This window comes from Homalodisca vitripennis, chromosome 1 (genome assembly GCF_021130785.1).
Source record: "Homalodisca vitripennis isolate AUS2020 chromosome 1, UT_GWSS_2.1, whole genome shotgun sequence".
Classification (NCBI taxonomy): domain Eukaryota; kingdom Metazoa; phylum Arthropoda; class Insecta; order Hemiptera; family Cicadellidae; genus Homalodisca; species Homalodisca vitripennis.
In genome coordinates this window covers 103,305,696-103,319,873 of record NC_060207.1, presented here as the reverse complement: position 1 = coordinate 103,319,873, position 14,178 = coordinate 103,305,696, and the positions used below count along the sequence as shown (strand labels likewise).

Below are 14,178 nucleotides of genomic sequence, written 5' to 3'. Positions count from 1 at the left end.
CGTTGATCATTTAAATTTATTCACTGACACAAAACCTGATTATGCAAATTGTCACAAATTATTCAGTAGATAAATTCAAACATTATATTTACAATAGCTTTAGTTTTACTTAAAAGAACTATCAAATTTGATAGTATGTACTTAACCAATCTTTTAGGTTTAGTTAAAAACAGCAAAAACGAAAAGTCCCAGGAATGTGGGCCTAGCCAGTAAAGGTTATACCAATGATGACTTAATCAAATAATGTAAAACACAGGAGAATTTAAGTGAACGTGCAGTATAAATATTTCATGAAATGAGTTTATAGAATGTACAAGATAGAGCAAATTCCATTTATTAAAATCTGATTTTTTATGTCCCATAAGAAATGTAGTATAAATATCACACCAAAATCAAGAAACATTATACAGTAACTACTGATATTGTAGGGTTATGTCTCTTTAGCTCGGATTGGTTGGATTTAAGATTTAAGTTTTGGATTTGCAATAGTTTTGTCAAATTTTATGAAAATCAAACAGAATATGCGAATTTATGTGAATTTAAATACGCTGTTACAAAAGAATAAAAAATGAAGACAAAAAAATGTACTTATTATATATTAAAACAGTGATTCATCAAAGTATTACCTACAAAATGTAAGTTCAATAAAATAACAGCAGGTCATACTAATCTAGTGTATTTTGTGCAATGTAGTTTTAATGATTTTTACTGATTTAGTTGGAGGTTGAAATGGCAAGGAGTACGTAAAAGTTATAGATGGTATGCCGAGCATGACTTATTTTGCTAATATAGGTATTTCTCGTGACTCAGACATGCCTGGTTGTTTCCCTTGTTCACATCAATTTCAGCTGCTGCTACATTACTACATCAGCAACCTCCATGATACAGGGTAGATCTTAATATTTGTCATTTTCTGAAACGTTATTCAATAATTCGATATTGGGCAGTTCACAGAATATTAAAGATGGTTCAACCTTTAATAGATATTTTTAAATTTGGTGGAATAAAATGTGATGGTTTTAAATTACTAAAAGTTTCTAAAACAGATTGTATATTTTGTTTATATTGTATAATTTCTGAGATAACAATTCTGCACAAATGCAAATGCCGATATTTGAAACGGTTTATTATTAAATGATACTGGTGATATCTCTCCTGTTGCAGCTGCAGTTGTCCTATTTTCTGTTATATTGTACTTTTATATCAAATTAAACACCAGAGCAAACTATAGGTGATGCATTGGTTTCCTTATGAGGTGTATAACAAGTAAAGTAAATAATTTTTATATTATAGCAGGAATAATATTTTTTTTAACGTTTAACAATCTTTGTGAATATAAATAGGATAACTATCTATACATTTAAACATAACCTTAATTTACTAATCCACATTAAATTAGGAGACATGTTACTATAATATGACTATTTTACTATCAAATATATTAAATAACTGTACAACTAGAAGTTTACATTAAGTTATAAGAAAATAGAAATTTATCACTTGATGCATCAATACTTACTTGTAAAGCAAGAGTACTCGAGAACACTCCACCGAAATTTTAAGTCAATATTCTTCTTCATTATTTGTGATGCTGCTACACTTTGTTCTAAATTCATAATCGGTATGAATAATTAGTTATATTTGAAATAGTGTAGAACCACCACATAATTATGGCAGGTGCAGCACATTTTTAACAATATATTATCGTACAATAGGTATATTTTATATATAGTATTGAATTAAAAATTTAAAACAAATAGTATAAATGTTTATTCACAAAATTTACAACAAATTACAAAATGTCAGTTTAAAAGTAATGAGACTAATATGTTAACAAATTAATCACAATAAATGTTCCATAGTTTTAAATAATAACATATAAGCTGTTTAAAAAAATATATAAAAAGAATAAAAAATATAAATTAAAACATTATTAAAATTGTCTTGTTAAGTTAATAATCTACAAAAATGAAAATATGATGGTGAGTCAAATATTAACCACCCAATACATTTGGGATTTTGGACAACTCTCTTACAAGTTATTAAGCAGGCTTGAGTTAATAAATTGTCATCACTGAGAAGTTAAGTATCAAAGCCATCAGGTAAAAAATTATAAGAGCGGATTATCAAATTCCAAAATTAGAATAAAACAAAGAACACACCCTTTACACACTAAATGACAAGATATAGGTAATCTAGGAATTTTACTACAGCCACATTGTCACTTTTAAAGAAAATTAATTGTTTAAAAGAAATATATATCAGATATCAGCAACAGGCCTGGAAATTTATTGGTGGGAGGGGGTATTACTTTATGCAATTTATTAAGAGCATATGTATATTATTGAGAATAAAATAATCAATGATAGTATGTATGTAAACATTATCCTTAAAATTAAGAATGTTTTTTTTTGTAAAATACTTGTAAGGAAAACTGGAATTGGGGGAGGGAGGTTAGACTATCATATACCCCTTGGTACACCTCCCTGTCTGTTAGCTCATAAAATCAAATGTTTTTATAGTTCTTGACCCGTTTCATGATGAAAAGTCATGATTTCTTAAGTGTAGTGTTGCCCAACAAGTATGGTATCTGGATTACATAAATTGTAATATGATACACTATACACAGCTTAATGCAATCTTCAATAAAATATCTCTTTTAAATCTTGTAGTGCAACTTCGCTAACCACAATCACAGAATGGTGCTGCGCTGCCAATACTGGTAGGCTGTGAATTTGCCTATTTTCTTGCCGTTTTTATAGTGCAGCAATTTGAAGCAGGTCTTACATTGATAGGTCGGGTCATGCGCCAAGCGATCACTGCCTCGCACAATCCACCTGAACACAAACCAACAATATTAAAAGTGAGGATTGTTCAACCATTGAGATAGGAACTTAAATCAGATAGAATAGGGGCACAGAATATGATGCCTTAAATAATTCAATAGTAGCTATTAAAACCTTATAAGCTATTTAACCAAATTCTTAGGAAATATGCATAGAATTTTCAGTTTTTTATTAGTACTCATACAAGTCAAGTCAAGTCAAGTCAAAAATCTTTATTAACAATTTCTTCAAGAAATGTAATAGAGTCACAGAATTTACAATCTTGTTTACAAATAAAGTTAAAGGATTTAACAATAAGTCAAAAATTGGTTTATTTATTAATTGTGTGCAGTTCTTCCTAGGTGGTCCTGTAGTTCCTGCAGCGGCCAATAAAACCGTTCGTTCTCCAGTTTCACAACTCTAAATCATGTTCCTTTATTACGTGAATGTAAAGATGGAGATCTGATAAATATAATATCATTTAATATATATATATATATATATATATATATATATATATATATAGTTATTGAAATTAAATTTGTAAATTTGTCATAAAATCTGTTACAATAAACAGATGCAGAACTCTAGTTTGCATTATTGGATTTCTTTTTTATTCCCTGTAAAATGAGGGGTCACATGATAGGGGTTTGTATTTGAAAATTTTTAGTTGCCCCCCTTTACCCCCCTTTAGAAAAGGGGGGGAAATTTTTCAACAACTTGAAAAATTAAAAAAATATGTTATAATAGGTAGGGTCAAGGTTTCACATAGATATCTTGGCCCGTTTAAATTATATCCAGGTGTGCCAGGACATAAAACTCACTCTGTATTTATACAATTTAACATGTGTATATATATATATATTAAATGGTATACCACCATTTAATATATATATTAATGGTGGTATACCATTTAATAAAGAGGTGCCTTTGATGCCTTTATTATTCTGCAGAGAATTTAGAACATAAATATTTTAAACCTCAACAGGGATCAATGAAAATGGTTTATTAATAACAAATTTAAATTATACAATTTTCGTATAAGAAGCTGAGTCTTACAGAGTTATCTTACAATAAAGTCCATATAATTAACAAAACAGTAATGTTAGCAGCATGGTCAAGAGTGGTTAAATATACTTTATATCGTGTATTTAATATACTGCACTGACATACAGTAATAAATAATAAAGAAAATGTAAAGACTTACAGTGTACAAAAAACACAAAGATCGTACACATTCCCTTTGACAGATGTGTCACAAAGTAAAGACAAGAAACAAAGATATGGTGAGGAGGGATGGGAGACTAATCTTCACAGCTGTGAGACATAAATTCATTTAGAGCCCTCATAGTACTTAATTCTACAAATCAAGCAGGCACGGCAAGTGTGACATGCTAGGGAGGGGGTCTTATATTCATTATTTGACTCGCCCTACTAAATCAGTACAGCTATGGTCTATGCAGCCGTGAGTCAACTACAGTATAAACAATATATTTTCATGTTAAATCAACTACTTTCAGCAATTCTAGATCATAAATAATGTAAAAAAGACATAGAAATCCCGAACTATCCAAAATAAATGTTGAAATAACCACCTTATTTTAATAGAATCAAGAAAGTTTATTGTCCCACATTAAGCATTAACGTCACAGGATTGGCATGAGTTAGGCTACATCATTTGTCACTTTTCATTATAACTAGTTTCTTATAACTAGATTAAAATGTCCTTATAACAAGTTTAAAATTCAATATCATTAAAACTATTAAGGTAGTAAGTCTCTTCAATTAAATATAAGGCTTTCATTTTCAGCCACTTAGCCAAAACATTCTTAAAGGTCTTAGTGCACATTCTTTTGACATTATGAGGTAACTTATTGAAAAGATTTGTATCAATGTAGACAAAGCTATGTTGGGAGTTTCTTAACCTAGTGTATTTCATATTAATTACATTTGCAGATCTGATATTATTAAAATGTACAGAAGTTCCTAAACTAAACAAGGTCAAATTTTCTTTTATATGAACTAGGCTATGTTAAATGTAGATACTAGGCAATGTTAGTATGCCTAATTCTATAAAGAAAGGTCTACAAGAATCTCTCTCATTCATGTTCATGAGGCAGCTGATAGCTTTTTTTACATTTAAAAACTTCCTTTCCACCAGCAGAGTTGCCCCAAAGAATGGTGCCATACAAAAGGTAACTGTATAAAAGTGAAAAATAGGCGTTGACAATTAAACTAGAACTCGTATATAACTTAAGAGTTTCTTAGATATAACAAGTTTCTTTAGACAAAAAATTACTCTGGAAAGGCGGAAGCAGAGAGAGTTAGGATGAGCACCCCTGGTAAGTGTAAAATCCAGATTAAGTTCTACAAGTTTAACTGATTTATTTTCAGAGTCTGTTGGCCTACTACTTAAACCAAAAACAATTAGTTCTGTTTTTTTCTTGGTTGACTTTTAGTTTATTTGCATGTAACCACATGTGTGATCTTTCCCTCATGTAATTCAATATTATTCAGGTCATAATCATGACCTCTGTTAAAGTGGTGCAATTGATTTTGGGTTGAGTAAAACGTTTTAAATATAAAAGTCACAATACTTTAAGACACCCTTCCTAAAGACATAAAAAGAACAAAAAACATTTTTAGCACTTCACAAGAAATTATAGGCATTTGAAGTAGTCATTTTGGGTCTTTTTATAATCAGGCCCAATGGAAAAAGTCTCATGATAATGATTTCAAATTTTAAAGTAAGTATGTGAAATATGACCAGAGGGAGTGACATATTTTTTATTTTGAAAAACATAACGTATTTATATGGTATCTGTGTTGATTCTTAAAAAGACACTGCGTCTTCGGATTTTCTGTCTACTTCGTGCCGCGCTGCTCGTGTATAATAAGTTACCTCGCGAGCAGGAGCGCACTCGCCCTTGCCCCACCATCAGCAGTCCCCTTAACCGGCCTTACCCCTCTAGCCCCTCAATTAGTTCCTCTCTTACTTTGCTCTGCACTTGATATCTCGGTTCTCGGCTCTATCATAAAATAAATAGTTTTACAAGGTTAATTTCACTGTCTCGCTTGTGTTGAGCTGAGTACACTTATTTAATTACATTCCGAATGAATATATACGTATATAATGTTATACTAATACATTCCAAATAACTAAACAATTGAAAACATCGTTAGATGTGAAAATTACAGTGGATTGATTGAACTTCAGCGCTTGAGAACAAAGGTGCTTTACGCGACCTGGACTACATGCTTTATAATTTTGCATTCTTTTTTCGATACCGTAAACGAATAATGAAAATTATCGCTTTGTCTGATAACATAAAAGAAAAAGAAATAAACACTGATCCAATTAGAATCAGTCAGGTTAGAATAAATAGTCTAACCACTTAACCTTACTCGTGCTGAATATCCTGTCACTCCAGAAGCAGCACCAAGGTCCTTTTAGGACTAAGTGCAATTTATAAGCTTCTTGTTCTTAGAGAAAAAAAACATCTAATTAAGAAATTGTATATTTATAAAAGTAGAGGCAGGAAAAAAACTATATAAATTGATCATTTGACGAGGCTATGTATTTGACACAGAAAGAAGGATTCTAACCTCAATAAACTCAACTTTGTCCAGCAGTGGTTTACCAAAGTCTAGATTCTAAATTGCATGGAGAAGTTGGTTCCAAAACTTGCATAGAAAAACAAAATTCTCAGAACGAGATGTCTTTCCCTTCTTGGGGAGCGAGCCACTCTTCCTGAAGGGATTTGCCTTGTCTTCAGAACTTTTGCTTGAAATTTCAGAGTGTTCATGAAATTTTACCAGCACTTCGTACGAAAAGGGGCAGACCAGAGTAACCATGAACGGGTGTACCCTCAGGCATAATATGTCCTACTCCAGTTCTCTGATGCCCGGTCTCTGTTTTCCCTGTCCCAGAATACATGGACGGACAGGGGTTTTTGGTGACAACACAGAGTCTGACCTCTGCATCCATGTTGTACTACCTGATAAAGGACCAAAGTGGCTGGCTCCTGACTTCTGCCGAAGCAACCCATCAGCAGAACAAATTCACCCATTCGACCACAAGGAGAGGTCCGAGGTTTCCCCCCAGGTGTTAGGTACTCACAAGGCCATCCTTAATATTAAGTATTACTTTCATTGTTTATGTATGTATATAAGTGTCACTTTTGAATATATGTACTATAATTTTAGCTGTACTAGGGACCTGACAAGTCTTTCTAAAAACCATGTTGTTGTCTAACAGTATGACAATCTGTGCGATAACCTTTGATATAAAGATCCTACATACTTGAAACTTTGTACATTACTTCCTCTTGGTCCAAGGAAGAAGTCAGTTCAGTAAAATTTTTGTTATATTCTGTCAGATCCTTAATACACCATTGCACCAGTACGTTCATGCATGTACTTATGTACCATTAAATAAAGGTTTTGACTTCAAGTACTCTAACAAAAATTTAGTATGATGCATTTTATAAAGCACACACACATATACTAGCACATTCCGCGGCTTCATCATCCTGCAATTACTATGCAACTTTCCGTGTATTTGTTTGAATAGCTCCCACAATTTCAATAGTAATTGAACTATTTTAGATCAATATAGAGGAGATCCAAAGTCAAAGTTCATAGATTTCTTAGTGAAAGCACTTATGATGTAATATGCTAGGGTCCTCTGATATTTTTAAAGTGGAATTAGTCATATGTCGTGCACCAGGTACCCCTTTTACAGTGTTCATTATTAAGAGACCCAGAAGTTAAGCAAAAGTGTGAGTAATTATCTCAGGTTTGCACTTCTAACTCAAATTAATTATACTTCCAATGCAAAATTGGAGTTTGCTATTTTACCCCAAGAAACAATATAAATAGATCTATATATCCTATATCTATACAGAGTGTTCATTTGAAAACTTCAAACTTGTATTAAAAGACTTATAGCCCAAGTAACAAAATTCTGTAAACGGGAGTGTATAATACTAATTGGGGGAACAAAATAAAAATTATTTTCAAAATAGGGGTGCTTACAATAATTTAAAAAATGGGGCACCCCCAATATTAAAATTTTTTTTTTTTGTTCTCCCAATTAGTACTATACACTCCCGTTTACAGAATTTTGATACTTAGGCTATAAGTCTTTTAATACGAGTTTGAAGTTTTCTAATGAAGACCCTGTATATCACATATCTATATATCTAAAAGCATATGTGCACTATTTTTCAGTCTACCCTCGTACATTTCATTCAGTCTTTGAATTCACATTATACAACTTTAGATACCAAAATGGGATATTCTGCTGCTTTAAAGACCAGTGGGGCGTAGCCTAGAAGGATTTATGAAATAAGAATAGGCCTATGTTCATTCACAGTGACCCTAGGAATGTCCATGTAAAATTTCAGTACAATCGGATAAATAATTTATATGTAAAAGCAAAACAAACACACAAAGGCACTTTTGCATTTATAATATTAATAGGATTAGGATTTTTAGATACAGTTTTAAGTAATTGTAACAAAAATAAAATCACCTGTTGTGACAGTTCTAATATGTAAGGTATGGCAAAAAATCAAGTTAATTTTACAAAAGCACAATAATTTAATTAACGTTTAATAAATAATGAAAATTACTTCAAGATGGTCATTACTGCTTATATTTATAAATTGAATTATGGACAATTTAACAATTTTTGTGGGCTGAGGTGTCTTTCGAACCACAACAAAATTATAAAAAGAGGCATACTACATGTACATGTGCTTTATTATAAAGTGGTCCAACACTCAAGCTTTAAATTCAACCAGAAATTTATTTTAAAGACAAATATACATCATAACTTAGCGCTTTCAAATAGTATTTGGCTATTTAATATATTTAACTGTCTCATAATTGCAGTTTATAATGTGCAGTTGCTTTGTAAACTGGCTGTTATCTTATAAATTTAATTTGTAAATCCAAACCATTCTCAATTCCACCTAAAGACACAACAAAATTTCATTAAAATCATTCCAGCCGTTTAGTAGAAGTTCAGTCATGCACACAAAAAAAAAAAAATATATATATATATATATATGACAAATAAAGATATTATTAAACTATACAAAGTTAAGTAACACCTTTGAGTTAACTTACTTGGCAGGGAAACGTGAACAAGTCATGCAGTGAATTAAGTTTTTGTGCGACACTTTGGTCATTAGGGGATAGTCAAATCCAAACAGAGAATCTTTGGGTGTCAGCAATCTAAAACGTAAGCAAAAACAATAGCATGAAATCACAAGTTTGGAAGAAAAACAGTAAATCATCACCCACTGTCATAGAAAAAAATTAAAATAACACCAAAGAGATATGACACTAAAACAAGCCTGAAGTATGGAAACACAATGACTTGGAAAATGAAACAAAAAACTGAACACTTTATTTACTTTATTTAATAATAAAACAACGATATATACTTATTACATGTTTAAGAATAAAGTTTGAACATTTCTATAGAAGTAATAAACTACCAGAATTCTCTTTATTGAATAGACTGACTACTTACCTGGCATCGTTGATAATGACGACATGCTCACAGCAACCCTGGTGTAAGTAGAGATACGGGTAGCCGAATCTGATCTCCAGGTCCTCCACTAGTGTACGCTCCATTTGCTTGGTGCCTCCAAACAAAATGCCTCTCTTAGTTCCCCACTCCTTAATAGTTTTGCTGTAGTCGACATTCTCATTGTTGCGGGTGTCAATGTAAAAAGTGTTGTCAAAGTAGAACATACTAGACTCGTACAATTCCTACACATACGGTTTAGTTTATCACTCTGAATATACATATGTTCAAACATTCTCATTGTGTCAATGTACAAAGTGTTGTCAAAATAGAACATACTCCACTGGTACATTTCCTACACACACGGCTAAGTTAATTATCCTGAATATCCTTTTATATGTGTTACTCAAACATAATATTATAGAGGTGAAAGTGCCTTTGTTTTTTTTTCTTTCACGCATAAACTTCTACTGCAATTTTACATGGACATTCTTAGTAGGTTCCCTGGGAGAATATAGGCCTATTCTTATTTCAAAAATTCCTTAGTTCCTTACATTGTGAAATATTAATTGAAAGAACTTGTTCAATGTAATCAACTGTTCTGTGTAAACATTGTTTATTATTTTTAATTTGTTTACATTTACAATGAGTAAATTCTCTAAGGAGAAACCATTATATTTCATGCCTTTTTATATTTCAGCAATTGGGTAAGTTATCAGATAGTCCGAATTTGACTCCGAAGAGTACTTTTAAAGCAGTCGGCAAGGACTATGCTGGATGAAAGTTTGCTGGACTGTGCTTTTGAACTAATGTACCAATTCCAGCTCTAAATGTTCTAAAATTTTAAAATATTTTTCAGTTTATAAAGAAACAAATGCATAGTATTATTGTTAATGTACGGTTAAAAGTACATTAACAATAATACTATATATATACAATAATATATATATAAGAAAAAGTTACAATCTAACTTTTACAATAAATTTAAAGACTGACATAAAACACATCGTAATTCTCTTTTGACAGAAGTAGGCCTCTCTGATCTGTGACATATATTTTCTTGGTCGGAAAACAAGGCAAAATCAACTATGGTACATAACATACTAAGAACGAAGTAAATTACAACGGCCATAAATATAAACTTTTTACGCTTTTCTATCAAGGCAAACTCAACATTGGTGTTAAAAATATAATTTACTTGAACCAGCAGTGGGCATACACCTGCAACGCCTACGAAATTGCATACAAAGCAGAGAGAATGTAATCTAACTTTCACTACTTATTTAAAGACTGTTATGAAACCTATCTTAGTTGTCTTTTGACAAAAGTAAGCTTCTCAGAATTGTGTCTGTATTTATATTTTCTGAAGAGGCAAAATCAGCTATGGAACAAAAAAATACTAAGACCAGAGTAAATTGTAATTACCATAAATATACAATTTCTAACATATTTTCTAGATTTCTAGAAGAAGGCACACTCAACATTGACGTCAGAAATATAATTCATTTGAACTAGAAGTTTCATACAGATGCAAAACCTACAAAATTGCATGTGAAGCCCAGGATAACTGCAAGTTTTATTATATTCTCTTTCAACATTAAGAACAAAAATATCATATATCCAAATCTCATATGATTGAACTTTGAGTCTATTTACAAATTTATTTATTCTACTATTTTCACATTACCTTTTCAAATAATTGCCCATAAGACCAATGTAAAAATATTCACTAATGCTCAGCCAAATTCCAGGAGGTGACTTGCACCATCATCGAGCTCAGTGTTGTCTATATAGAAATGAAGCATGCTTTCAAGTCTATAGACCAGTTTTCAAGATATTGTGCGGACAGATAGAAATGAAATTTTTCAGATCACTTGAGTGACAACCTTCACTAACACATAACTAATAAGATAATGCTATTAGTTTTGGACCGCTAAAAATGATTTTTTCCTTAAACAAATGAAAATACCAGAGAACAATAAGAAGCATTAATCATTACAAAAAGGGTAACATTTAATTTAAACTATTTTTTACAACTCATAAAATATGCTACATGAAAATAACAAAATTATTTGTATTCTTTATTTTATTTATTTATATTTATAAGCAGTAAAAATCCAATATTTCTGTAGGAACCATTAATATTTTTTACTAAATATTTTAAAACAACCTTGAAAAAAGATTTTTGGTATTAACAAAATACAACCATACTTTTGTTAGTTTTATCTCATTAGTGTACTACATAGAATAACATAAAATATAAAATTTAAAAAGTAGTATGAAAGATAAAAAAAATACATATATAAGTGCAATTGTCTAAAATTTGTCTATTTAGTTGTGTAATTTCTAATTACAAAATAAATAATAATACTATTTTTGTATTTTTAAGGTACTGTATATTAGTAACACAACTTATAAAGAAAAATAACAGTTTTTTTTTTTTTTAACAGAAGCATGTATTAAAGTTTTTCTTGAAAAAAATACAGATAGTAACATCTACGATTCAGTGAAAAAACAAATGTATTATAAATAGGAAATCATCACAAGTACCAGTCACTAGTCAACCAATATTTGGTTATTCATGAGTGGTAAAAATAAACTGAACATTTTTACAAGGCCTGGAACAATTAGGCCTTGTAAAAACTGTAGTTCCAAAATAATGTAGGCCTAATAAGAATCACAATTTAGAAAAATAAAAATGTCAAATATGCCAAATGAATAACAGAAAGTTTAACTATAGTTTCCTGCAAAAACAGAAAATATTTACTTAATATGCCTTAATTTATCACTTCAGGAACTATAAAACATATATGGAATGGAAGAATGAGCTGAACGCTGTACTAATGTGTACTCCCCGTGTAAATTTTGGTGGAAGAATCATCTGGACATTGTAAAATTTTAAGCTGTGAGTATAAATGAGAGTTTGAGGATGCACTGTATACCATACAATTTTACGATTTTGCTGCCTATAAGGTGCACAGAGCCTCCTTGAAGTTTATCAGACAGGAAAGTTTGACATTATTCACCGCATCTGTGAGGTCTCTGACAGAATACGTTATGAGGAAAGGCCATTTCCACTATGTATTCATGTACATCTATTTTAACCAAGTAAAGTAACTATTACAATGTAGCATTATTTTTTACTCACCCTTGCACGTAGGGTGACTGGAGCATCAGGCTGTTCACTGACATCCCCCCGCGTGTCTTGGAAGTCCGACTCACATACGATCTTGTCCTTGAGTGCTGTGAGAAACTGTTGACCCAGTACATTGATCTGCTGGGAGCAGCTGCCTGGTCTTGAGTTATCCCCGACTGTGTGACTGAAGGGATCGTGGATGCGGAAAGAAACCATGAAATCCCTGTTAGGCAATAGGTTTTTTGGTCCTACTTTCTCAGTAGCATCCTGTAGAAATAGTAACAATTTAACAATAGTAAAGTTGTAATATATAACTAAAATATATTTTCCGATCCTTGATTCTTTTTACTAATTCTTCTTATCACATGAAAAGATAACTCAAATTTGTTTTTTTAATATATAATACTGAGTCAAAAATGTATAAATTAATAACAGTTTGCAACTCAAGCTTAATAAAAAAAAAGGTTTACATTGTTCTAGTGGTTGTGATTTTCATTATTACTCTGATAGCTTTCTTATGCAGGATAAGGATGTCATTAATTTTGGCGCTATTATCCCATAATACTAGCCCATATCTAATTATTGATTGAAGAGCATAGTACGCAGATTTTACATAGTTTTCAGTTACACAATTTATAATACGTCTAAATAAAAAAAATAATCTAAACAATCTTTATAAAATATATTCTATATGAGGATTCCATGTTAAATTATTGTCAATAAATATTCCTAGAAATTAATCACAGGAAAAGAAATCATTTGATGTCTCAAGAGAAGGGGTTTGTCTTAGAGTAAACAAAATTTTTTGAGTTTTGACTTCATTCAGTAAAAATCCATTTGATCTAAACCACACTGAGGCTTCCTCAAATGTTTCATTAACAAGAACTTGTAGTTTGTCAAAGTTTATATGGATATTTAAAAGAGTTGTGACTTCAGCATATAACAGATTTGGCCTTAACAGCTCTAGGAAAATCATTTATATATAATAAAAACAGAATAGGGCCCAGGACTGACCCTTGAGGTACACAATTCCTGATTACCATTTCGTTAGACCAGTTTCCCATTAATACAAACTTTTTGCCTGCAATTAAATAAATAGTCATTAAAGAACTTAGCCAGACTCCCAGTAATACTTGTAATAGTTAAGTTTTAAGATCAGTCAATCATTGTCAACACAGTTGAAGGCCCTGCTCAGGTCAAAAAATGTTGTCTGAGCAAAGGCTTTACTCTCAAAAGTATTTAGGACCTCCTTAATTAGTGAATCAACTGCATCAATGGTGCATTTACCTCTTCTAAAACCCAATTGTTATAAATTTAGATAGTTGTTATATTCCAAATATGCAACAAGTTGATCATGTACTACAATTTCCATTATTTTAGATAGGACAGGTTATAATTGATACTGGGCGATAGCTCTCAGGAAGATTTCTAGAATCTTTCTTAAAAATCAGACAGATTCGTGATGACTTCAATTCATCAGGAAAATTACTTTCTCTCATACATTTATTAATACATGTTAGGTAAGGCATTATACAGTATTGAGAAGTATTTATCTGTGACATACAAATTTTAATTGTCAAATACTGCTCCTGGTATATATATACATAATAATATATTCTGTAATTAATAAATTTTGTAATATAATTACCGTACTTTATTAATTGTTCATTCCTTTG

General features: G+C 31.0%; 1 protein-coding gene across 3 annotated transcripts in view; it reads right to left on the bottom strand.

Moving 5' to 3' along the window:
- Window positions 1–1,746: 1,746 nt before the first annotated feature.
- Window positions 1,747–14,178, bottom strand: part of LOC124368241 (snRNA-activating protein complex subunit 3-like) — a 33,043-nt gene continuing 20,611 nt past the window's right edge. For all 3 annotated transcript variants that reach the window (XM_046825518.1, XM_046825522.1, XM_046825529.1), the window contains exons 3-6: window positions 12,515–12,769; window positions 9,370–9,611; window positions 8,961–9,068; window positions 1,747–2,837 (exon numbers count right to left, since the gene is read on the bottom strand). In XM_046825518.1, coding sequence (XP_046681474.1) covers window positions 2,693–2,837; window positions 8,961–9,068; window positions 9,370–9,611; window positions 12,515–12,769 — 750 coding nt within the window. In that variant the 3' untranslated portion in view covers window positions 1,747–2,692. The remainder of the gene's footprint in view (window positions 2,838–8,960; window positions 9,069–9,369; window positions 9,612–12,514; window positions 12,770–14,178) is intronic.